The sequence below is a fragment of the Enhydra lutris genome, unplaced genomic scaffold (genome assembly GCF_002288905.1).
Source record: "Enhydra lutris kenyoni isolate GAN:26980312 unplaced genomic scaffold, ASM228890v2 scaffoldscaffold81, whole genome shotgun sequence".
Taxonomy (NCBI): Eukaryota; Metazoa; Chordata; class Mammalia; order Carnivora; family Mustelidae; genus Enhydra; species Enhydra lutris.
Window position 1 is genome coordinate 2,854,176 of NW_019154165.1, and position 26,136 is coordinate 2,880,311.

The window sequence follows — 26,136 nt, forward strand, 5'->3', positions numbered from 1 at the left end:
ACCTGGTCCTATACCTCCCATGGGAGGAGCCCCTCCCCCTCCCCCTGGGGGGATGGAGCTGATGTCAGTGTGCGGTGGAGGTCTGTCCTCCCTTCCTGCTGTCACTCTTCCCGAGTCAGGCCCTCATCTAGGGCCGGCAGTGCCTCCAGCCCCAGTCCTCCACCGCCCTGGCTGCTGGAGAAGGACACCATGGTATGGAGGAGCATGAGAACAAGGACATAGAGCCGGATCCTGCTGGGGCTGAGGCGGGAGCCCCCGGAGACCGGCAGCAGGGAGGGCTTGTGGCTGATGTGGCCGGGGGGGTCATGGCGGGGGTGGAAATGGTGGTACTGTTGGTGGTAGTGGTGGAAATAGGAGTGGTGGAATTGCTGGTGGTGGGTTTTGGGGGCCTCAGTCTCCTTGAACTTCTTCTTCTCCGACTCACAGGAGACCCACTGCACGTCACAGCACTTGGTTTCCGGCCGCTTTGGCGAAGTATCCAGCAACCCTGCCAATGGATAAGGAAGGTGTGGTGGCGTGCTAAAGGGACAGGTGGCTTTCCTAGAGAGGAGATTTTTCAAAGCTGTGACTGCACTGGTAGCCCTGGCCCAGACTCCTTTCCCCTGTCCCTTGGCGACTTCCCTTTCTGGATACTTCTCTCCCAGGGATCCCAGACAGTTTCTCGGGCAAGTTGCGGAGAGAAATGGCCCCTGTGCTCTTTGCCCCTGCTCTGCTCGGCCCTGTCTGAACCTGGGGACCTCGCTGCCCACTCTTCAAGGCACTAGGCTTCTTCTAATCTGACTCCCCTGTCGTCCTCCCTGCTCCCACGCCCCCAACCTGGTGTCTTCCCTGGGCCCCCAGCCTCCTCCCTCCTCGTCATCAACGCTCTGCCTTTACCTGTACAGATAAAGCCAGGAAGCCCTCCGTACACCATTTCCTCGTTGTCGGGGAGTATAAAGGGGCACCGGGTCTGCACTTCCAGACAGTACTGCTTACAGGGCACCCAGCGCTGGCATTCCTGCTGGGTCACGCTGAAGTATTCGGAGCACAGCCAGGCCTTGTAGACAGCCTAAGGGGAGAGGAAAGAGCGTCAGCCCAGGTGCCAGCCCCTTCCTTCCTCAAAAGACGGGGATGAAGGAGGGGGTGTATTTGCCCACCCACCCAACACCAGGATCCAGGGGGTGGGGGAGAAGAAGGGTGGGGGTCAAAGACCGCTAATCCTCCTCTAAAATCTCCCATCTCATAGCCCCAAGTCCTAAGGCCCCTCACCTGCAGTCCTTCAAGGCTTATGTTTTCTTTTCACTGGTAAAATCACAAAACTACTCCTATGTCAGAGCTGGAAGGGGTTTTACGGATCATCCCATCCAACCCTACTGGTTTCGTTGACCCCAGGAGGTATCCTGACTTGTCCGGAGTCACTTACAATGAGGTAAACTTCAGTTCTGTTCCATTCAGCAAACACTTCTTCAGCTGATGGTGTAAAGTTTCTAAATTGAAGAAAGCGGTGGAAGGAATAATCCCTGCCCTCCCTCATTAGGGTGTTACGTGGATCAGATAAGACACATGTAAAAATGTTTTTGTAAACTCTGAAGTGCAATACCAACGTGAAGGGTTAGTTTTAATGAAAACAGGAATCTGCCTTAACCAGGCACCACATGTGTTTTCAAGCTCTACTGAATCCATGCTCTGTCCTGTTGGCTTCAGCCACGGTGTGGGGCAGATGGCACGTTTCGTTTGCAAACGCTCCTTTGCAGTTTCACTTCTCAGTATACTTCCTGTTCCTCATATAGCCCACTCCGACCAGGCCCTGGGTCCTCGCTGAGGTTCCCTGCTCTGTACTCTTTGGTTATCATCAAGCCCAGACTTTCTCCACAGTAACCCCAGCTACCATTTTGAACTGAATAAATCTTTTTTTTTTTTTTTTTTTTTTAAAGGGGTGTGTGGGTGGCTCGGTCAGTTAAGCGTTTGCCTTAGGCTCAGGTCATGATCCAGGGATCCTGGGATCAAGCCCCACAACCGGCTCCCTGCTCAGCAAGGAGCCTGCTTCTCCTCCCTCTGCCTTTCCTTCCCGCTCATGCTCTCTCTCTCTCTCTCAAATAAATAAAATCTTAAAACAAAGTTTTTAAAATCAACTAATTAATTAATTGAAATACAGTTGACATACAATGTTACACAGTTTCAGGTGTGCAACATAGTGATTCAACAACTCTATGCTAGAGTCCCCAAGAGTGTAGCTACCATCTGCCACCATACAACACGATAATACCATTCACTTTAATCCCTGTGCTGTGCCTTTTACTCCTGTGACTTGTTTGTCCCGTCACTGGAAGCCTGTATCTCCTAGTTTCCTTCACTCATTTTGCCCATCTCTCCATCCTCTCCCCTTCTGGTGACCTTCAGTTTGTTCCCTGTATTTCTAGGTCTGATTCTGCTTTGTTTCTTTTTCATTTGTTTTGCTTTTTCAGATTCCACATATAAGTGAAAGCATATGTATTTGCCTTTCTCAGTGTGACTTATTTCACTTAACACAATACCCTCTGGGCCCATGTTGTTTCAAATGGCACAATCCCATTCTTTTTATGACTTTTATTTCCATTCTGTTATATTCCATTACACATGCACACACACACACATAGACACACACACCCCGTATCTTCTTTATCCATTTATCTATCAATAGACACTTGGGTTGCTTCCATATCTTGGGTATTGTAAATAATGCTGCTATAAACATAGGGGTGCATATATTTTTTTGATTTAGTGTTTTTATTTTCTTTGGGTAAATATCCATGGACTGGATCCTTTGTACTGGCAACTGTCTTGTGCATTATAAGATACTGAGTGACATTTTTAAAAAAGATTTTATTTATTTATTTAACAGAGAGAGAGACAGCGAGAGAGGGAACACAAGCAGGGGGAGTGGGAGAGAGAGAAGCAGGCTTCCCACTGAGCAGGGAGCCTGACTCAGGACTATATCCCAGGCCCTGGGACCATGACCTGAACTGAAGACAGACGCTTAACGACGGAGCTTAACGACGGAGCCACCCGGGCACCCCTTGAGCGACATTTCTTGACTCCACCCAGTAGTTGCCAGTCCTACGCCCCTCCCCTTTTTGTGACAACCAAAAAATGTCTCTGGCCATTGTCAAATGTCCCTGGGTCGGGGAGGGGGTCAGAATCATCCCCCACTGGGAACCACTAAGCTAGCTCTTTGCTATTGAAAGTGTGGATGTGGATCAGCAGCCTCAGCAGCACCTAGGAGTTTGTGAGAAGCGTGGGATCTCAGGCCCCGCCCCCGACCTGCCACACAGCACATCAACAGGATGCCCAGGCAACTCCTGTATGGGGCTAGCCTTGCCCCCAGCCTCCTCATATCTTCAGGGGCACCTTGTCATTGTTGCTTCTCACAGCAAAGGCACTTAGATTTCCATAGGCCTCAGAATCCCCTGGGGCGCTTGTTAAATAGATTAGCTTCAAGAGGACTGAGGTGGGCTTAGGAATCTGTATTTCGAACAAAAGTCCCGGTCATGGTGCTGCCGGAAGCTTTTCCATCACATCAAGAACCACATGGTCAGAGCTTCTTATGCTGACTTTAAACACTTTCAGTAAAATACAAATAACTTCACTGTGAACAGGAGCTTTCACAATGCGTCCCCCCAGAAGCCTTTTCCAAAGCAGGGGGTGGTGACGGGTGGTGGTGGTGGGTGGTATAGTGGGTTGTAGTGCAAATCCACCCCCTGAGGAACAGAGTGTTGCTTGGTGCTTTGACAGCTCACCGACATCTCACATTTAACATGCTCTAAATCTTACAATGAAGGTCTTCATTTTTTTTTTTTTTTACTCCAAATCTGCCCTCATTTCCAAGTTTGGACCATTTCAATGAAGTGCCATGGTCAGCTACCCAGGTATTCAAGCCAGAAACCTAGGCGTCAGCCTTTATTCCTCTCTTTCTGTGCATCCCTGCATGCAGTCCATCAGTGAGGCTTGCCAATTCTTACTCCATTTCCACAACTTTGTGCAGGCCACTACTGTCAACTGTACAAGAGTCTCTCATTTGGCCTCCCTGCCTCTTACTCTTCATTTTTCCAATCCGCTGTTCATACAGGAGTAACAGTGATCTTCAAACACAACCAGATCCTATTACTCCCTTGTTTCAAACCCTTCAATGCATGTAGAATATAACCCAAACCTTCTGACCACGAACTTCAAGCCCCTGCATAACTTGGCTTCCATCTGTCTCTCCAAGCTCATTTCCTATCTCTCCCTTCAAATTCATCATGCTCCACATGTACACACACAGGTTTTCTTTCTTTTCCTTGAACATACCCTACTTCTTCCTACCACAGGACCTTGGCTCATACTGTTCTTTTGGCTTGGAATGCTCTCCACACCCCGCCCTGGCCTTTTTGCATGGCTAGGTTCTTCTCATCTTTCAGGCCTGGTTCACAGGTCAAGTCCTCAGAGATGGTCTTCCTGACCCCTCTATTTAGAGGATGCCTTCTCATTACTCCCTCTTTTTCTTAAGTGTTTCTTCACCACAAGCACGACTTTGTCTGCATCTTCGTTTGGGTTTTCTCAGTCAGCCTCACTAAAATGCACGATGCATGAGAGCAGACAGGGTTTGTCTTATTGACCATTGTGTACTCTGCACAATATACATAAAAAAAGTCTGTTGATTGAATGAACAGGACACGCAAATGAGAACCAATCCCTGCTCTAGGAGAAATTCCAGTTTCATAGGTAGATGCGTCTAATTTGAATCTATGGCATGTGATCTATACTGTAGAGGTAAACCACGGGCCATTGAAGGGAAGCAAATAGAAAAGCTGGGGAAGATTTTGGCAAGAAGATAAGAGTTGAGCTAGAATTCAGAGTAGGATTTTAGATGGGATGGGTAGAGATGAGACCAAAGGGCATTCCAGGCTGAGGTGAAGGAAGTGCAGAGGTAAGTAAATTCATGGCATGCTAAAAGAACAGAGAGTTTTGTATGAATGGGGTGGGAAGAGTACCAATCTCCTGTGGGTGGACATTTCAGTTATTTCCAAGTTCTCACTATTATAAACAATGCTTTGGTGACTATCTTCATATATATGTCTCTTGTACACTTGTGTTAAATTTTGTTTATATAAGCTCTTAAAAGTGAAATTGTTGGGATAAAAGGTATGTGCAAAGGAAGGAGAGTGTAAGAGATCAAGCGAGGGTAAGAGGCAGGGTGAGAGAGAGGTGAACTGGTAAGAGGGAGCCTAAGGGGTAGAAGAGAGTGGCAGTGGGGTAAGAGGGAATGAAGGAGGAGTATGTAAGAAAGAGAGAGTGAGAAAGAGTAGGGAGTTGGAGAGTAGGAAATGGTGGTGATGGGGGTAGACCTGAAGAGAAAGAGCAGAGGGATAAGAGATGGAGGGTAAGGGAAGTATAGGGATGCAGTGAGGGTGGGAGAAGATGAAGGATTAGGAAGAGAAGGGGGATAAGAGGGTGGGGACACCAGAGGGTGTAAGAGGGGGTTTGTGAAGAGGAGGGGCAAGAAGAAGTCACAAAGTTGAGGTTAAGAGTGAGCAGGGGAATTAAAGTGGGTGAGGAAGATGGGGATATAAAAAAGTAGGGATGAGAAGATGGATAAGAAAGCAGAAGGAAGATAGAAGAAATAAAAGCAAGGCAAGAAAGAAAAGAAGATGCCTAGAGCTAAGGATCCCAGTGCCTCAGAGAATCCCCTCCATCTTTTGGAACCCAGAGTGCCAAGGTGAGGCTTTGTCCACAGGCCTTGCCCCAATCTCAGCAGCCTGGACCCAGGATCCTCCTCAGTCCTCACTCCAAGTGTGTGGAATCGCTCCCTCTTCCACCGATTGGGTTCAGAGTTCCCTGTAGGATTCTCCCTGGGCTCTTCCATTTCAATATTCCTGCTCCTATGAGAGAAGGCCCAGCTGGAGTTGTAGCCCTCCTCCCAGGCAACTGTGATTGGCCTAATAACAGGGGATGGTGGCTGGGCACTCACCTGTATGCTGGGAAAGAGGGAGAGAGAGAGAGAGGGAGGAAGGGATTGGCAGCGGCGGGGGTGGGGGGTGTTACAGTAGGAGTGCGGCCTTTTTCCTTAATTACAAGACCCTCCCTCAAGCCCCATACCCCCTAGTCTGGGTCACCATGACAATAAGTGGGTGACAGATTGCCTGAGGAGGACACCACGTCTGTGGGTGGTTAGGCAGGAACAGACAATGAGCTAATGAGGGGAATGGAGGAAGAGCAAAAAGGGGTTGAGAGGTAATCCAATTTCTTGGCCTCATAGAGGGCCAGCTGAGGCCACTGCTGGCTCACCTGCTTTGGAGGTGGCCTAGGGTCCTTCTCAAGTGAAAAGTCTGTCTCTCGGGTCTACCATCTGGGCAGCAAACCTACCTTAGTTTCTGCATCCCTTTTCCCTATCAAGCCTAAGTAGCTTGCCCCGACTGATCAGTATGAGGACTGAGCCAGAGGGCACCGGCCTATTTGGACAGTCACAGGGGGTGGCCTGAATACTCAACGGTAAGGACAGGGAAGAGCTAGGAGAGCCAGGGTTAAGGAAGCTGTGGGGCCTGCTGGAGGTGGGACATGCAGGGAAAAGGAAGAAATGTCTCGAAACAGGACAACAGTCCATTGGGAGACACTTGGAGATCTCTTGCTCTAGTCTCTCAACTCTGGCTGCATATTAGTCTTTAAAAAATGCACTCTAAACCAGCAAAGTCAGATTCTTTGTGGGTGGGACCCACACTTACGTAGTTTTTCAAAACACCCTAGGTAATTATAATACGCAGAGAACTATCAGATTAGCCCCTCTAGTTGCATTTGATAGATGAGGAAACTGAGGCCCAGAAAAGGGGAAATGACTTGTCTGTAGTCACATAAAATAGTGACAGAGGGAGAAACTTGAAACCTAGTTTCTTGGCTCTCAGTTCATGATTCTTCTTACCAGACAATCTCACCGATGACTGTGAATTCCACATTCAGGGACAGGGCAAACAAAGGCATGCATGGGGGAGGACAGCTGAGAACCAGGCTGGCTCTGGGCTTTCAGGCTCTTCAAACTCTAGCCTTGGCAGAAAAGCCTTCTGCATCATGTGCTGCCCTCTAAGCTTAACCATCCTGGACCTTCCAGGTAGTGGCAGAGGATGGGTGGGGTTGGAAGACTTGACCCAGCAGTGCCCTCCTTTTCCTACAGAACCCCCTTTCCCACCTCAGTCAGGCCACCACTGGGCTCAATCAAGTTCTGGCTGCTGCAGCCAAGTTGCTATGGGAACTGGGAGGGGAAGGAAGCAGGGAGTAACTAGAGGGAACACCAATTAACCCAAAAAAGAAGCTGGGAAGGCTATCCCACCCCTCCTCCCAACTGGGCCGCTAAGCCACTCTTGAAATGGGAGCGGGAAAAGATGAGAAACCCTCCTGGGCTCTGTAGCTGCCAGTTTAGAGAGGACCAGGAGAACTGCAAAAGGCTTACCTTCCTCCTTCCTGGTTTGCAGCCCTGGCCAGGGCATCCTCACCCCTATGCTCCTTTGGAAAAAAGTGACTGACTTCTCCTGGCCCCCACAATGCTGTGTGAATCCACGCAGGTGAGTATATACACACACAGTGCCCAAAGCCAAGATTCAGGGCCAGAGGGTTTAGAAAGAGGAGGCCATCCTGGATGTCTTGGTTTAAGAGCTGGAAAACCATCCAGAGAGGAGAGCTTCTGTTTTTGCCAGCCAGAAAGTCAGCAGTTTCCTTCTTGGATTCCAACTTGCTAATGTCCCTAGGGCCTGTTTCCCCATCCAAAATCCTCCCAGCAGACCTTCTCTTTATGGCTGCTTGTTTTCTTAATGGACTCCTGGGACCCTTGGCCAGGAGCTACAGCTGCAGAGCCTGTGGAGGCAGAGCAACAATCTGGGCTGGACTCAGGGATGAAACCCACAGTCCACAGCACGCAAGTAACCACCCACCCCCATAATTTACCTAGGAGGAAACTGAGGCCCAGAAAAAGGGATTGGTTTAGCCGAGTTGGAGGCATGCAAGAAATCAGCTACAAAGCCAGGATTAAAATGCATCCTCTGACAACTAACCCCATGCCTCTTTGCACCACATCCATCGGTACACCTAGAATTTTGTGAGGTACCTCCTAGGGCAGGGTCCGAAAAGAACCTCATGGTCCTATTACTGATTCTGGGCTTTCAAAGAAGTGGATCAGGACAGGGTAAGGTCAAAGTCAGTCTCCAATTCAGGGAAAAGAGATCATGGACATAACTCTGAAGATAGCCATAGTTCATTGGGATTGGCAGAGTCAGACTGGGATTAGAGGCATTATAGGGCAAATCCAGGTGGATGATACGGCCTTGCTTAAGTGGCTATAAAAATAACCAACAGCTTTCCTGCTTCAGAGAATGAGCAGTCATGGGTTCAAGTGCTTTGGCCTGGCCTGGAGGAGATGGCTGGAGAGGTGCGTAAGAACTTAAAGCCAGTGCAGTTCCAGAGGGACCTTGCACCTCCAAACTTCCCAGGCCATCCGCTCAAAGGCCAGTGGCTGGGTGGGCCTGGCTTGGCCAGGGGTTAGTCTAATCAGTGGAAAAGTTGTGTTCCTAATGCAGGGGTAGCTCTTAAGGAGCCTGGCTAATTCATATCAATCAGATGAGCAGTGGAGGCAGGTTCATGATCACTCCGGAATGGAAGGGACTGTGAGAGTCACCACTCCACTTCCCTGTCTGCTGTTGGAATTTCCACTCTAACATCACTACCAAATGCTATTGTCAGAGGGCATTTACTCTTTCCTAGAGCAGCCCGTATCTTTAGGCAACTCTAGCAGTTAAAGAAGTTCTCCCTTCTTTCCAGCTGAGATAATGCCTTTCTGTGGCTTTACTCATGGCTCTTACTAGATCTACAGTCAGCTTCCGTCCCCCTGGATAGCCCTGCAGTTATTTGTAAACTTCCCTGAGTCAGATCTTCCCATTCATTTGTTCATGCAGGGATCAGTTTCTGAACATCTTCTGAATATCTGGCACTGCAATGAGGGGATACATATGACAAAGATGAGTAAGATAAGATTGCTATCTTCAAGAAGAAGGAGAGACAACCATGTGAATCAATCATTATAAGCCACTGTGCTAAATAGTATGTACTTGATACAGTGCGAGCATAGAGGGAGGAGTGATCAACTGTATTTTGAACGCTGAGGATAGGAAAACATCTCCATGAGGAGGAGGCTTGAGTTGGGACTTGGGAAAAAATTGGAAGAAGTTTGCTAGGCAGAATAGGGCAGGAATAAGTGTACTTTGAGCAAAGGAATCAGATGTATAAAGGCCTGGATGTGTAAAATAGTGCTGGGTTCAGACACTGTAGGTAGTTTAGCTTAGTTAGAGGCTGCAAAGGGGGGTGTAATGGGAGATGCAATTGCAGAGGAAGGCCTTGCCCATATTATGATATACTCTGGATGCTGAGGAGGAGGTGGGCTTCATCTTATAGACAATTGAAAGCTTTTTATGGGTTTTATTTTATTTTTTAAAAGATTTTATTTATTTATCTGACAGAGATCACAAGTAGGCAGAGAGGCAGGCGGGGGGCAGGGGAGCAGGCTCCCTGCCTAGCAGAAAGCCCGACATGGGGCTCGATCCCAGGACCCTGGGATCATGGCCTGAGCTGAAGGCAGAGGCTTAACCCACTGAGCCACCCAGGCACCCCAAGCCTTTTATGGGTTTTAAATAACATCTTTTTAAAAGATCACATGTCGCTTTTGTGGCTAACTTTTCAGGCTATGCCTGAAAGTGTGGATGGTAGAGTATAGGCATCAAGACCACAGGTAGGGTGACAGGAAACTATTTCCAATAATCTGAGTGAGAGATATTGGGGACCTCAACTAACGCAGTAGCATACAATTATGAAATGGGGAGAATTGGCTTTGAAAAAAAAAAGAAATGGAGAGAAGGTGCGGATGTGAGAAGAAACATCAAGGAGGCAGGATCAACAGGATAACTCATGGAGGTAGGGAATGAGGGAGAGGGAGGGGTCCAGGATGACTACCAGGTTTCTGGCTTGGGTGGCAGGATGAATAGCAGTTTCATTCATTATAGAAGGAAATCAGGATGTAGAGTAGATTTGGGAGTGAAAAAGATGAATTGTTTTTTACCATATTGACTTTGAAGTATATGTGGCTCAGCTAGATAGAAATTTCAAGAAGACAGTTGGACATAATGGTCTGAGCTCAGAAGGAAGGTCTGGACCAGAGATAAATCACCAAGGGATATGGGGTTAATCATTAGAAACATGGTAGGAGTATACTTTCCCCTACCCTTTGAAGTTAGGCATGACCCTATGACTTACTTTGGCCAATGAAATGTAAATTGAAGTGATGTGGATCACTTTTCAGGAGAAGCTTTAAGAATTGGCATATGATGTGGCATATTCTCTTCCCTCTGCTGCTGACCGTGGAAGCAGTGTTGAAACAGACCCTCCACTAGCCTGGGTCTCTTGGTGACTATCATGAACAGATGCTCCCTGCTGACCTGTTTTGGACATGTTTTGTGAGCAAGAAATAACTGTTTGTTGTGATAAGCTTCAGATAATTAGGAATTGTGTGTTGCCGCAGCATATCCTAGCTCACCCTGACTGATAAAGCAAGGGCGGAAGCCAAGAAGTGGATGATATTGCCTAGGGAGAGTGAGCACAAAAAGAAAAGGACCAACAGTGGATCCCTGGAAAACACTAACGTTTAAGGGAAAGGTGGAGGAAAGGAATCTGATGAAGATGATGAGGGAGTGGCCTAAAAGATGAGAGGAGAACAGAAAAGAGTAGCATTCTATAAATTAGGGGAGGAGAGAGTTTCCAAGAAGAGGGAGTGATCAGCAAATGAGGACTTAGAAACATGCTGGCAGTCTCATCACAGTGAGAATGGTTTCAGTGGAGCAGTGGCAGCAGAAACCAGACTGTAGCCAATTTAAAAGCAAATGTAAAGGAAAGAAAATGGAGATAGCAATGTGTAGACTACTCCTCTAAGGAGCCAAACATTCCCATTTTTTTTTCAATTATTTCATAGGATGTGGGTTCCAGTTCTCTCTTCTATCCTGGTTGTTCATATTCAGATGAGTTCCTATTTTTCTGTGTCCCTTGCAACAGAACCCAATTCCTAAACATAGTTTATCAACATAGTCAAGTAGAAGTATCAGCCCTCCTGACCTGGAAGCTCTGTTTCTGTTAATGCAGCCTGAGACCACCTTTGCTCTCCTGGGGACTGCCTGGTATTTGTTTGGTAATTCAGTGGAGAGAGATGGAAAGAGATAAGGCCCACCTGGAGAGTGGGATCAAAGGCACAGCCTGGATCAAAGTCCCTGCAAGGAGCCCAAGCCTTCTAGTAAGACATCTGTATAAATTAAATCCTAGAAACTGTAGGCTCCCTGAGGACAGGAATTGTATCTTACTTATCTGTGCATTATCCTTAGTGTTTCACAAGGAGCTAGGTATACAGAAAAGGTGCTTGCTAAGTACTTGAAATCTGAGCACTTGAAAATGAAGCCTCCAACAACTAGCTCAGATTGGAGTAAGGTGGAGACCTACAATAAAAAGGTAGAGGTAATGGGTTATGTGATGTTCTGTGTTTGCATGAATTTTACAGCTCTGATGGGGAAATTGGACATGTATTAGCAAAAAGTCATACAGAACTAAGCAAAATGAGGCAAATATTAACTCCAGGAAAACAAGTTGACTAAGGAAGGAAATGTAATCCAGTATTCTACATGACTCAGCTGTGAACAATATTTATAGTCCTAAGAATGTAAAAATGGAATCCTGATAAAATCAGAAATTGTGATATGCCAATATTGTATATATGAAGGGAGGGGAATTATGTGTGCACGTACTGTGCTGCTGGTAGTAAGAGAGCTAAATTCTCCTCTAATAAAACAAAAGTCAATAGATATTTAAAACAAAAAACTCAAGATATTGTAGTATTGGCATGCCATTTTGAAATGCGGGGGGTAAATATCAGAAGAAACAGCTAAGAGATTTGGAAATATTTAACTCTGAAGAGTGAGGCTCAGGGTTTGAGCAGAAGGCTTCTGTTTTAAGTATAAGCACTGAGATCCATATTTATCATTTGAAAGACATTAAATTATATATATGTGTGTGTGTGTGTGTGTTGTGTGTGTATGTGTGTACATATATATGTATATATATAAAATTCACACACATACACATGCACTGATATTTAAAACAGACAAGTCAAGAAACAGTAGTATTGGCATACCATTAGAAATGTGGAGATAAATATCAGAAGAAAAAGGAAAGACAATTTCAAGGGTTTGACTCTGATGAGTGAGTATACGTATGTATACTCACTACTTTGATAAAGTGAAAATGAAACAAAAATGCTTCCTTGCATCCATGAACCTTCAAAACAATAAAACAAAAATGTCTGAGACTTAATCTGACCAACCTCACCAGACTCAGCCCTAAAGCCCCAGGCCCCGCACAGCCCAGTCCTGGATCATCTACTCCATCCCCACTGCCTGGGCCATGGGCTTGGGCCAGGTCAGCTTAACAAGCCAACAGAACTTGAGTGGTCCTATAGCCAGAGAGGAAATGATGTGAGAGGACAGGAGCTTTGGGGGCTTCTGTGCCCAATGGCTGTGCAGGCCACCACAGGAATGTTGCCAGCGAGACAGTGACAGCCGTAGCTTCCTTTGAGCTGCACATAGACATGTGCAGCATAAAGTCCCACTGCCCCCTCCCAGACACAGCTGTCTGCCACACATTGCTAGCCCTGGGCCCAGGCCCAGAAAGCAATCTCTAGCTTTCCACAGGGATCATTGTGAAACCAGCTCCCTGACCCTGCCTTACCTCCTTCTCCAAATGCAGTACCCTGATAGACAGATGAGAGGCTGGGAAGAACAGAGACCTGATAAAAGAATCTGTCAGCCATGCTTGGTCTCTAAGGATGAGGTGAATCAAGGCTTTGGAGTCCTTCCATCTCTGCCTCTTTCTTCCCCTACCTAAGCATGTCTTTGTGCCCTCACTCACTAGAGTCACACCAGTTGCCTTCTGGCTCCCGATCTCCCACTCCCACGCCAGACACTTCACTGCCTGCTCCCAAATTACCTTTCCCTTCTCCTAAGCAGTCCATCCCAGTGTTGTCAATCTCAATTGGGTATTCAACAGTCATTTGGATGAAACACATCTAATTAAAGTGAGAATAATACTGGCTGCTATTTATTAAGTGCTTGCTCTGTTCTAAGCAACTGACATTTATTAACTCATTGAATGCTTGTAACCACCTTCCGAGGTGGAGACATATTTATGGATGACAACAGGAAGGACCAGGGAGTTTACGTAACTTGCCCAAGGCCACACAGCCAGTAACAATAATGGTGGCTACCATTTCGTGAGCATTTTCCATCCCATAGGTACTGTAGTCTTAAGAGGTTAGCATGTTGTATGTCCTTTAAGCATCAAAATGACCCTACTTCTTAATTTCGAATGTGAAGAAAGTGAGGTTCCAAAAGAGTGAAAGAACATGTTCAAGGTCTCAAAAACTAGCTTATGGAGAAGGCAGATTTCAGAGCCAGATTTACCTGGATTTCAGTGCCCAAGCTCTTACATGCCCTGTTGCCCCTTGGCGGTCTCTCCATTTCACTATTACCATGGAAGGAATTAGCTTGTTACTCAAACAAATCTTTCTGATGGACTTGCAGGTCAAGTTGGGGAGAAATTTCTAGGACTAGATGGGAGAGTCACCTGTAAGGAGTGGGGGACTCAGCCACTAAGTTGCGGCTAATGAGCAACTGTGGCTAATGCGGCTATGAGCAAAGGACTCTCCCTCTCTGGGCCTCAGTGTGGATCCAAGAAGGTGGTCTAGTGAGGCAGCCTATGTGATGGGGTCAAACATCTTTAAACTCCGTCCTGTGGTCGAATCCCAGGTCTGCTCTTACCAGTTATGGGACCTCAAGCAAGTGACTTAAATTCCCTGATCTTCATTTTCCTCACCTGCAAAATGGAAGAGAATAAAAGCACCTATCCTTACCTTTCTACAAATTACATATGTAAAGCAACCAGCACAAAGCTTTACCTATAGTTTAATTGCTCTCGCACAGACTGGGCAGTACCACGGCTTTCTGGCAATCAAATTCCTGGATTTGACCTGGATTCAAATCCCAGCTGCAACTCTTACTAGCTGAATGACCTTGGGTTAGTTATTTAACCTCTCTGAACCTGTCTTCTCCTATGTAAAATGGGAATATGTATTTTTGCACTTCACAAGGCAGACATATGAATTAAGGGTCTGGGATAGTTCTTTTCTTTCCCATTCCTTCCTTTCAGTTCTAAGATTGAAATAACAAATGAGAAAAATAACGGCCACAACTGGCATCAGAAAAAGGCTAAAATCGTTAATACCTATAAAAGAGTACATAAAAATCAATAAAAAACCACAAGACACCAACAGACAATTCACAAAACAGGCAATACAAATGGCCTATAAACAAGAAAAACAAATTTTTGACCTAAAGAATGCAAATTAAAAGCCAATGCTATATCATTTTTCAACCCCAAATTGATAAAGCTTTAAAAATAAGATACTCGATGGTGGAAAAGGGTGGTAAATTAGCCTCATGCTTTCTATGAAGGTATACACTAGAATAATCCTTGTGGAAAGAAATTGGTAAGGAAGAAATTTGTATGTCAAGAGCCTTGAAAAGGTTAATACTCTTTGATTCTGTTAGAGGAGTCCCAAATGTTCATCCTGCGGAATTAATGTTTATGCTCCCATTTGTATGCAAAACAAAGGAAAGAAAAAGTCATTGTGTGTGCAAATGTTTATGTAAGCTCAGAGAGAGGGGCAGAAGGATACGCACCAAATTGTTAACATCAGCGACCTCAGGGCAGTGGCACTGGGAGGATTATTAATGTTTTCTTTGTAAACCTCTGTATTGTTAGATTTGGTACCATGAGCATGCATTATTTTGTGATTCGAGAAACTCAGCGAAGTAGAGAAATAAGAAAAATATCATTGAAATAGTATTTATTAAAAAAAGGAATCATAGATCTGATAGAGATGTATGAACAAAGATATTCATCACAGCATTAATTCTAATGGTAGAAGTTGGAAGTAAAGTAAATATCTCGCAGTAGGGAACGACTTAAATGAATTGCACTGTATTCATGTGATAGGATATTGTACACTCCTCAAGACTGATGTTTTTGAATATTTAATTACATGGAAAGATGCTCAGTAAAACTTTAACAATAACTGAAAAAGAGCAGGGTAAAAAAAAACTATGATTTCAACTATGTAAAAATAGATAGTCATCTCTCTTAGGGTGGCTCTTATCAAAACCTGTAAGATAGTAAGTGTTGGGAAGGATGCAGAGAAATTAAGAACCCTTTTGTGTGGCTGATAGGAAAGTAGAATGGTACAGCCGCTGTGGAAAACAGCTCAGTGCTTCCTCCAAAAGTTACATGTGGAATTACCACGTGATCCAGCAAGCCCACATCTAGGTAGGTACCTCAAACAATTGAAAGCAAGGATCTGAACCAATACTTGTATCTCAAAGCCCATAACAACATCATTCATGATAGACAAAGGGTAAAAGGAAAGGAAAGCATATGTCCACACAAAAACTCATCCATGAATGTCCGGAGCAGCTTTATTCGTAATTGCCCAAAGGTGGAAATAACCCAGGTGTCCATAGAGATGAATGGAGAAACAAAATATAGTATATCCAGACAATAAAATATTATTCGACCATTAAAAAGGAAGGAAGTGCTGATACAGGTCACAACATGGATGAACCCTGAAAACGTGATGTTAAATGAAATAAGCCAGACACAAAAGGACAAATAGTGCGTGATTCCACGTAGATGAGGTTCCTAGATGAGTCAAATTCATAGAGAGAGAAGGAAGGATAGAGGTTACCAGGGCTTGGGGAGGGATGAATGAATGCAGTTATTGTTTAATGGGTACAGAAATGGATTCATTCTAGAAATGGATGGTGGTGGTGATCATACAACATTGCCCCTGAACTGTACACTGAAAAGTGATTAAAATGGCAAATTTCATGTTGTATATTTTACTATAATGAAAAAACTACAAAGATATATATATATATGGGTGCCTGGGTGGCTCAGTTGGTTAGCATCTAACTCTTGATTTTGGCTCAGGTTGTGGTCTCGGGGTCCTGGGATGGAGCCCCACATCTGGCTCTGTGCCCAGCGGGGAGCCTGCTTGGGATTCTCTCTCTCCCTCTCTCTCCTTCTACCTTTTCCCCACTCTCACTCTCTCTGTTTCTCTCTTCCTGAAATAAATAAAATCTTTAAAAGAATGTATGTCTCTACACATGCCACAAAAAGACATATTAGAAGGAAATACACTATAACATTAAGAGTGTCTCTGGGACCTTTTACCTGTTATACTTCTATTTTCCAGAATTTCTCAAAGACTTTTTTTTTTTTTTTTTTTGTAATTGGAAAACAAGGGTGTTTTCCAATTCTGGAGGGCTGAGTCGTTTGGAAGTTCTAGTTGAGTTGAACACTAAGCAGACACGTTTGCCTCCCACAGATCTGCTAGGTCACCAGGCTATCCGAATAACCAAATAAACTTCTAGGAAATAATGGGAAGGCCCACCACCATGCCATGTCCCTCGGCAAGCAGGCGGGCAGAACTTGGTGAGCTGGCACTTCCTTCTACTCCCAAGAGAAGCCTAGCCATCCCAGGCCAGGGCTCATCAAAACATTGACATGGAAAGTGGGTGTCCAAAGCTCAGGACAGGTGTCAGCATGCTCTGGGGTGAAAAGGTTTCACCTTTTCCATGACCAGCTCTCCCAGCAGGTACTGGGTGGGGCTCGGGCCTGCAGTAGGCCTGCCTAGGGGGACCTCCTCCCCTCTTGTTCTGGTTGGTCCTTCCAGCGGATGAGGCCTCCAATAGTACAGTTCCTTCCCTACAGGCAGGGGGAGGCTGGCTCCTCCCATCTCTTGTGTAGAGCCTGCAGAAAGAGGAGGGAGCAAACACCTCCTTTCCTGGTGCCCATCCTCTGTCACTCTCCCAGGAGGCTACCAGTGACTGTTACTGGGTCTCAAGGACAAGAGACTGGGGTGCTGAACAAAGAGGATGCTGGTGGGTCCCCACTTTGTACCTCAACCACTCCAGGGGGGCCCATGCTGCCAGGAGGCCTTGTTGGACCTCCTCTGAGGTCAGGGTGGCCTTGCAGTCCAGTCTTTCAGTAGCCAGCTGGGCACTGCTTCTGACAGCTGGAGGAGATCATTAACATTTTCTTTGTGTATGTGTGCTCCAGTGAAAGAACAGACAGACCTGATTTTGTATTGCAGTCCCCCCACCTTTTGGCTGTGTAGCATGGGTGGGTCACTTGCCCTCACTGAGCCTCAGCTGTTGCGTTTGCAAAGTGGGGATAATGATAGTTGCTGCCTGCTGGGATGATTGGATTGAAGTGAGTCTATGGACACAAAGAAAGCCCCTGTCATCTTGCAGGCCCTCAAAAGCTTGCAGTTTTCTTTCCCTCCTTCCCTTTATCCCCCCTTTCTTCTTTGGCGCCCATCTGCCTAGCCTTCTAGTGCGGAGACCTGTGGCCCAAGTTCCAGCTCCCTTCTCCAGGATCCATTTGAGCAAGAGCTTTGGTCCTGGCAGCCCCTGTCACTCTGTAGCAACTCCTTCCCTCCCCGGAGCCAGCTGCAGCTCGCCTGTGCCCTTGCACTCCCCTCTAAGCACCTCCCTGGCTCAAGGTGTCAAAAATTCAGGCTTTTCTGAACCTCCTCCATGCCTAAGGAGAGAAGTCTGAGCCGGCATTCCTGGCCACCCACATACACTCTGGTCTAAGTGCCTGTAACCGCAGGAGCACAACATACCCATTCCCCTGAGACCTCCCAGGTCAGCATTGGACAATGGTGCTTCTGGCAGCCTGTATTAGTCTAGACCCCTCAGCAGATGCCCCTGGCTTTCCAGACAAACACCTGCAGCTGGAGTCCGCATGTGGCCGAGACGTGAGCTAAGGCGGGGGTGGGGGACAGGTCTGATATCAGGTCTGCACGGCCACAAAGCAGGTAAACAGCCTCAGAGGGCGGGAACACAAAAGAACCACCCAGAGGGAGAAGATTTTCTAGGGCAAACTCCCACCCTTGAGCCTGAGATGTCCTCCTACATACATCCCCACCTACACACGAAAGGGCGGGGGTGCCCTTTCCATGAGGTACCAGAGCCTGGGGAGGAGACGACATACCCCCATAGGACTTAGAAGCACCCTCTCGGGCTCTTGAGGTGTTCAGAGATCTCTGACCCTCCTTTATTGTCAGCCCCGCCCACTGTCTTCCCTTTCCTCACCCCCATCTTCACTGCCTCCACTGTGTTCAGCAGACTCTTCCAGCCAGACCATGAGACTAGGTGGGAGGCTGCTGGGCTCCCTTCCTCCACCTAGCTCCCCCCACCCCCACCTTCAGGAGATACCAGTGTATCCTTCCTGGAGGTTCCCGTTGCTATGGTGACTATAGTAGTCAGGCACCAGCCTGTGGGAAGGATGGGAAGTAGCCATGAAGAAGACTGTGTGTCCATGTGAGTGTCTGTGTCTAAGTGTGTGTACAGGCGTACATACACATGTCTACCCTGAGCAGGGAGGGGAAACAGCAGAAAGCAGAAAAGGGGGTGTAGGGAGGGAGGGGACAGAAGAGGGGACCAGAAGACAGAAGGGGAGGCAGGAGAAAGCATGGGGATAAGGGAGGTAAAGTGTGAATGGGTTGTGAGAGATGCAAAAGGTGAGGGGACATGGAGGTTATCAAGGGCGAGAGGTACAGTGCAGGGTTGGGGGGCTTGGGGAGAGGCCAGAAGAATGGAAAGACATGGGGTGAAAGCTGGGAGGGGTGTGTGGTAGAGGTGGGTGATGAGGGCAGTGGGGTGGAATGGGAGATGGGGCGAGGGGCTGGAGGTAACTGTTGGGAGAAGTGGGGGTTGGAGGAGTGTAGGGGTGAGGATCAGCAAGTGAGGTGTGGGGTGTGGTTTGGGAAGGGTCTAGGGGGATCTTCTAAGAAGAGATCGGAAATGTTGTGGGGTCACTGGTATGTGGATGGGAGGTGTTGGGCGTGGGCTAAAATTTGGGAAGACTATGGGGGTAGGGGTGGGTCAGGATAGGGGTGAGGTGGTCTGGAGAGGTATGGGCAGCATGAGGTCACTTTCCCCTCCCACATTTAATCCACTGTGTCCTTGGCTGAGCTACACACATTGCCTCTTCTCTGTGCCAGTCTCGTCCCAGAAGCCCAATGCTCACATTACTGGGCAATGAAATTCTGTGGATTTAAAGGCTCCTCCCCAGGGGAGGCTTTACCATGGTTCCCAGGTGGCCACGTCTTGACTGCCTCCCACTTCCTCCCCACCCCCACCCCTGCCCCAGCCCCAGCATGCCCCAGGGCACCTTCTTTGCCCCTGAGAACCCTGGGTCAGGAGGCCAACTGTGGGGCTCAACTCCCGGCCTGCGAGCTTGGGTGACAACAGGGACCACTGCCAACTTAGAGCATCTGCCCTTTGCCCAGTGACCTGAGCTGCCTGCTCTCAGCATCAGTGTTAGCCCAGGAGTCCTGCTTGGCAGGAAGGCTGTGGCAGGTGGGAGGAGAAAGGAAGGCAGCGAGGCATAAACAGCTGCCAGCCGGAGTGGAGGAAGAGCAAGGCCCCAACGGGTACGGGCAGAAGGCAAGGCACTGGCTCTGCTGGCAGTCCCCCCCTCCTCTGTGTGGAGGTGTCAGCCCCCTCACCGCCCCCTCCCATCCAGTGCCACTGTTCAGGGAGCAGGCTCTGCTCATGGGCCTAAACCCTGCGCTGAAGCAGTCCTCAGAGGTTACCTGTTCAGCTCCTCCCATAACCCGGAGTGAGAGTTGCCTCCACAGCATTTCCTCCAAGGGTCTGCCTGAGTCAGACCAAGACGTTTGCGGAGAGCAGAAGCTCACTTCCTCCCAGGGCAGTCTGTTCCCTCTTTGGCAGGGAAAAAGCTGCTAACTGAGCCACTCCGATGTGCCAGGCCTAGGTCCTGTGTAGACTTGTCAGTAATGATGACCTCACAGGGCTCGTATGATGAATTAGCTCCAGTTTACAGATGAGCAAAGTGAGGCTCAGAGAGTCAAAGGACCTAGCTCAAGGTCACACAGCAAGGGATAGATAAAAGAGCTGGGTCTGACCCCAGGACTGTTGAACTACTAAGTCCCTATGGGGCTTAGCAGGACCTGCTTCTTCTGCACCATGACAACTCTCCTGCGGTTTGAAGTCAGAGTCCTGAGTCGTCTCTTCTCCTGGTGAAACAGCTCCTTCCACTCTGTCCAGGAGAACCTGGGTTCCAGCCTCCTCCCCACCTGTTCAGTGTGAGATCCAGAATGAAATGGACAGTCTGCCATGTGGGTTCGGGTCTGTCTAGAACAGAGTAGAATTGTCATATCTTTTCTCGGTATCAACCTTTACTTCTGTGGCCTGATGGCCGGTAAGAGAGCGAACTGTCCTTCTCTTGGTCTTTTATCCCTTCTCGGATCAGAACCATGAGAGAAGTAGGCAGTGTTTTGTTTTCATTTCCACCACTCCCCTAGTCACACTGTCCTAAATTTGGAGCCAGAGAGGGGCAGAGGTGGGGGAAGAGGGGATAGGAACCAGGCAGGGGTGCAGCAGGGCTGGGAAGATGGAGAGCTGTGTGTGTGTGGGGTGGGGGGGGTGAGGTGGCTGTCTGGCAGGGCTGGAAGGGAGGGCCAAGGGGAGGGGGAGGTGAGGGCTTGGGGATTGTGTGCACAGGGAGATAAGGGCTGGGGTGGCCTGGGGTTGCAGGAGGCCAGGGTGGGGATGGGCATTGGCCAGCCTAACTTAACATCCCCTGCTGTGCGAGAGGAAGTAAGTCGCACATTAAGGAAATGTTGCAGCTGGTACTAAATTGGGAGGTGTCACAGGCAGCAGTGAGGACAGGTATATGATTCGTGGGGCCCCGCATGGCCGAAACAGGGACAGATGCTGCTGAGGGAGAGAACAGGGTTTTTGGAGCTGCCCAGGAAAGATCTGACTGAGACACTTAGGACAGGGCCCCAGGGCTGGGGGTCACCTGGGCCTGGAGCAGAGGCTCCAAGCTTGGTTTCCAGAAATAGAGGAAGACTCCTCATCCTGGCCTGGGCTATGGGCTCTCCACCGGGTGGGGGGGCAGTTTAGGGGGGGAAGCTTTGTGGATGAGGTGTCATCTCCAAGGGATCCCCTCTAGGGTAGAGGCTAAACAGGAAAGGGCTTGGAGCCTGGGGGCAGGTATGGAAATGGGCAAAGAGTACTGGGATAGAGGTGGGGTGAAGGGAGAGGGGCTGCAGCTAGGAGCAGAGCAGGGCTTCCTTTCCCCTCTGTGCCCATAATACAGCTGGAATCCAGAGTCCTGTGGGTCTAGGCCTCGGTAGAGGGGGTGGGCACCGGAGAGGAGTGGGAGACACCAGGAGGAAGCAGGCACTGCCCTTCTCCCAGCACAGCTGGCAGCAAGAGAGCAGGCAGAGTTCACTTGAGAGGGGGAGCAAAAGAGTGACAGCGACAGCAACAGCGGCAAGGAGACAAAGGAGAGCAGGGAGGGCCCTAGCCATGGGGAGCTTGATGGGAGGCTACGGCAAAAGCAGGCCTCTGCTCCTCTGCAGAACACACTGGTTGGAAGCCTGGCGCTCCCGCTCATTGGCTCAGCGGCCTCAGGGCAAACTGCTTGATCCCCCTGCACCTCAGTTTCCTCATCTGTAAAATGGGGATAATAGCGCTGGTATTGCCACCCTCCCTGGGCAGTTGTGATCTCATCAGATCTCTGACAGAGGTTACAACCTTAAGCATAATGTCAACGTCAGGTGTCATATTATTACTGCAAAATGCTATCCGCTATCTCTTCCCACTGATATCTCACAGAAGACTCAGGATGTGGGCAGAGCCAGGATCATGGGTTCCATGTTACAAATGAGGAAATGGAAGCTTAGGGAAGTGAAGTGATGTGCCCAAGGTCACACCACTAACAAGTGGTAGAGGTGATGAGGCCTCCTGAATCCAAGACATCAGTTTGTCTTTCTCCTCCATCAAAGCACTTGGTAAAAATAATTAATACAGGGGATTATTATTGAGTGTGGGATTGGACGGAGCCTGGAGCCAACTACAATGGGGGTGGGGGGAACCCATGGGAAAGTTGTGGTGTGGTCTCTCAAGTCATCCTGGTGGCCGAAGGGAAGGAAGATGATCAGGGCCCGGGGACTGGAGGGAGGGCCACAGAGAGCGACATCCTTTATTACGTATGCCATGGACCACATCCCTCTGTTCTCACTGAGTGTGTATCTGTGACTGACATCGAGGGTGTGTGTGTCTGTCTCTATGACAAAATGTGTCCTTCTTCATGTGACAGTTCTTCCGCCTCGCCTGCCTGTGTGTCTCTGGCATCGGAGAGAGATAATGCGTGTGTGTGACAGGGTGTCTGCCTCTCTGGCACTGTTTGTGGGTGTGACGACCTCTCTCTATCCCTGCATGACTTTGCCTGGGGTGGCGGTGGTGGTGTATGGCAGTGTGTGTTTGTCTATCCGTCTGTACACCTTTAAGAAGTGGAATATCTCATTTGGTAGTGTGAGTGAGGCAGTGAGTCAGCTGAGGCTGAGGGAGGCGGGAGGGAGACTGCTAGGTTACGAGAACAGGAAAAAGGAGAATGAGAAAGTGAAGTCAGGAGCAAGGAGCTACCCCTTCCCTCCCCAACCCCCTGCCCAAATCCTTAAGGAGCTCACCAGGAGCATGGCACCCTGAAGAAGTCCACAGCGGGCACGTTAGTTGGAAAGGGGCACTTTCTGCCCCTCCCCAAGGCCTCAGAAGGAGACAAGCTCTGCTAGGAGTCACTGTCTCCCTCTCCCGCTCTCAGCCCCCAGCTCCAGGATGAGTGAGGCCACCACCCCACCTGGTCTCCTCAGCACTTGACACTTTGACCTTGCATTTCTCTTTTCTCCCAAAGGCAGGCCACCCGGGCCAAGCTGAGCAAGCAGAGCAGTAGCAACACATCCCAAATGTTTACAGTAGCCATGCACCTATTGTCCAGAATGACCCTGCCGAGGGTCAAGAAGTTTCTCCATACCCAGCTCTGCCCTAGGCAGGCCCCTCCTGCAGTGGCCTCCCCTCTCCTCTGGATGCCTGTACCCGGCAGCCAGACAGCCAGCTTTCCCTCCACTGGTGCCCCAGTGTGCTGGGAAGGAACTGGGAGTTTTGTAATGCTGCAACCCCCAGTGGCCCTCCCACGAGCCACTGTGCCCTGTTCCCCAGCTCCTTTTATTGGGGAAGAGGAGCTGGCAGGTTCCCTCCTTTGGAGAAGACAGGCACCCCTGGTCTCCACCTCAGGTCATATAAGGTCAACAGAGCCAAGTGCCCCACCAACAGGAATGCCTCTCCTCTCACCCACTGGCAGGGGCCAAAGGGTGAGGGTTAGTTTGCCAAATATTTTTCCTTCCCCCCTTCGGCCTTCCCCTTGCACCAGTCACTAGACCCAGGACTTTCAATGCTGGCTCCTCAGAAAGGAAGGGGCCCGGCTGGCTGCGGAGGGAAGCTGGAGGTTGCCAGATCCCTCTTTCCACCCCTTTGTCCGTGACCCCTCCCTCCTAGTGCAGGGGCGGGGCACCAGGAAGCCCCAGTCCGAAGGTGCCCAAAACCCGGGGTTGATAGAAGTTGGCCAGGTGGTTTGACTGACCTGAATCTCTGAGGCACCCCTCTCTGGGGAGGGTCCCAAGGTAGCATTCGTAGTGCCCTACTGTGAACGGTGGGGGTGATGGGAGGAGGTGAGGTGTATAGAGGGTGGGGGGAGACCTCCTTTTGTCTCTGGGTCCCACCGCCACCGCTCCCGCCGCCACCGAGGGAGGTGGTTTGCCCGCGGACGCCAGTCCCTACCTTACAGCCTTTCGTGCAGGACCGGATTGAGTACTCTTCTGCCTGTAAGTATTTATGCAGCACGAGGTCGAACTCGTCATATTTTTCCTGAGCATGTCGGTCGAGCCGCTGGTACGCCTCGATACAGTTGTTACACACCTCCCAGGCCCCGGAGCCCGGGCTGGCCACCACGGCCAGCAGGTCCCCCAGCAAGGTGTCCAGGCTGCAGTCCAGGCTGTCGGGGCGGTCCATGCCCAGCAGCAAGTCCCAGACCGTGTAGGTGTCGCAAAAGGAGAGAGTGAAGTTCCGAAAGTGGCCTTTGAGCAAGTTTTTTTTGGCGGAGGGGAACTCGGCCGGGGCACGGGAAGGGGAGTCAGGGGGTCGCAGTGGGGGGGCCGGGGTAGTCGGTTCAAAAAGTCTCTGCAAAGATTGCAATTTGGTGCAAGCTGCGTCCAGCCCCGTGGGCTCTGGGACGCCACCGCAGTCCGGCCTGGGACCGGCAGCGGGGGTGGCTTTGGTCAGGTTGCTGTATTGGGGGCCGCAGGTGCCCGGGGACGCGCTGGGCTCGCCGGGCGGCGGCGGCGGCAAGGGCAGCACCGCGCGAGGAGGCATCGGCTGCCGCTCCCGGCCGGTCCCCCAGGGCGGCCGCATGGCGCTGCTCAGCTCCCTGGCCCGGGGCCGGGCCCCCGCGCACAGCCACAGATGGTCAGCGAGCAGCACGGTGAAGAAGAGCAGGGACGCCAGGGACAGTCGCCATCGCTGCGCCCGCTCAGAGTCAGCGCAAGGTTTGTCGCTCGGCCTGGGAGCCCAGCAGCAGCAGCAGCAGCAGATAGTCAGCGCGGCGGCGTCTTTCCCGGGCCACATCCAAGCGCCCCTGAACATATTTCGGGGGAGGGGTCCGGGCTGGAGAGATCAGGCAGGCGCGAGGCCGGACGGCCGTCACCGGCGGGCGAGCGGGCTGAGCGCCGCTCGGCGCTCCTCAGCGCCGTCCAGGCTCTACCTCGGTGGCTGCATGGTGAAGCAGGCCGGCCGGCTCCGGGGCACCGCTCAGGCCAGAGTCGCGGGGTGCTCTCCTGCCGTCCCCGCGCTCCTCCCGCGCTCCCTCTCTCGCAGCCGGGGCGCCGCCGCCCGGCCCGCTAGGCACTGCCCGGCGTCCCGGCGGGGGGCGGTGCGGGGCACTGGGGCGGTGGCGGCTGCGGCGGCAGCGCCGCACTCCTCATAGTGTCGGGCCCCTCAGCTGCCCTCCGCTCCGCGCCAGTCCACTCCGCGCCGGCGGCCGCCCGGCTCACACTCTGTTCTGGCCGTCTCGGCTCGGCGCAGCTCTGCGCCCCTCAGCGCCGCCGTGCGGGCCCGGCCACCGCGCTCCGCTCGCTCGCCCCGCGCCGCGCCGCTCCCGCCCGCCCGTCAGCCCGCCCGCCTGCTGCCTGCTCCTCGCCGCTCCCTGCTTCGCTCGCGCCCTCCTAGGCCCGCCGGCCGGCCCACTGCCCGGTCCTTCGGGCTTCGCTCGTGCTCTGGCCGTTCGTCCGGGCCGGTCCCGGGCCGGCTCCGCTCCGGCTCCGAGCCTGCTGCTCCCGGAGTTCCGGCTCGGGCGGGCCACCTGGCTCCCGGCGGCGCCACAGGCGCCGGACGGCGACACGGGGCTTCACTTAGTGCGCCTCTCGCTTCCGTCTCCCGTTAGCACCGCTGTGGCGGCCGCCGAGCCGCACGGCCCCGTGGCTCCCGCTGGCCATGCCCCCTCAGTCTGTCGCCATCTTCCGCTGTGCGGAGAACACCTTGAGAGCCCGTGTGCGAGTGTGTTTGGGGGGGAGCGGGGCGGAGAAAGAGGCACTGAGAGGAGGAGGGAGCGGGACTGGGGCCCCGACTGCGCCTGCGCCTCAGGACTCGCCGCCGCCCCCACCCCCCCCCCGCCACCAGCCCCCGCCGGCCGCAGCCTGTGCTGTTTGGGGATGTTTCCAGTCCACCCCCAACTCCATTCACTTCAGCGCCTCCGTTCATCCGCCCGCTCCCCGCGTGCACACGCCACACGCTGAGTCCCAGGCCCCGGAGCTCTCCCTCCCCCGCCCACTTGGGCGCCCGCCTTCCTCCCCAGGGCGGCCTCTCGCTCCCCCCTGAGGGCTAGGGGACTTCTGAGGCTGATTCTTAGTGGCAGGAGGCAGGAGGCTTCTCCTTAGCGTCTCGCTGCCTCCTTGGGTCGCCTCCTCCGTCCCCGTGACTAGGCGATGCTGGAACCGGCTGCGGATCGGACCAGTCCCGTGTCCCTAACTCAGCAGTCGCCCTCACTGCCCTGTCCGAGGCCAAGGCGGCCCCTGGTGCTGAAGGACAG

At 50.8% G+C, this 26,136-nt stretch overlaps 1 protein-coding gene across 1 annotated transcript; it reads right to left on the reverse strand.

Moving 5' to 3' along the window:
• Window positions 1-25,169, reverse strand: LOC111161025 (family with sequence similarity 155 member B). The gene is made up of 3 exons (XM_022524469.1): window positions 23,835-25,169; window positions 877-1,048; window positions 1-487 (listed from the first exon to the last, which is right to left on the reverse strand). The coding sequence occupies exons 1-3, from the start codon at window positions 24,693-24,695 to the stop codon at window positions 102-104; spliced, it is 1,419 nt and encodes a 472-aa protein (XP_022380177.1). The 5' UTR covers window positions 24,696-25,169; the 3' UTR covers window positions 1-101.
• Window positions 25,170-26,136: the final 967 nt, after the last annotated feature.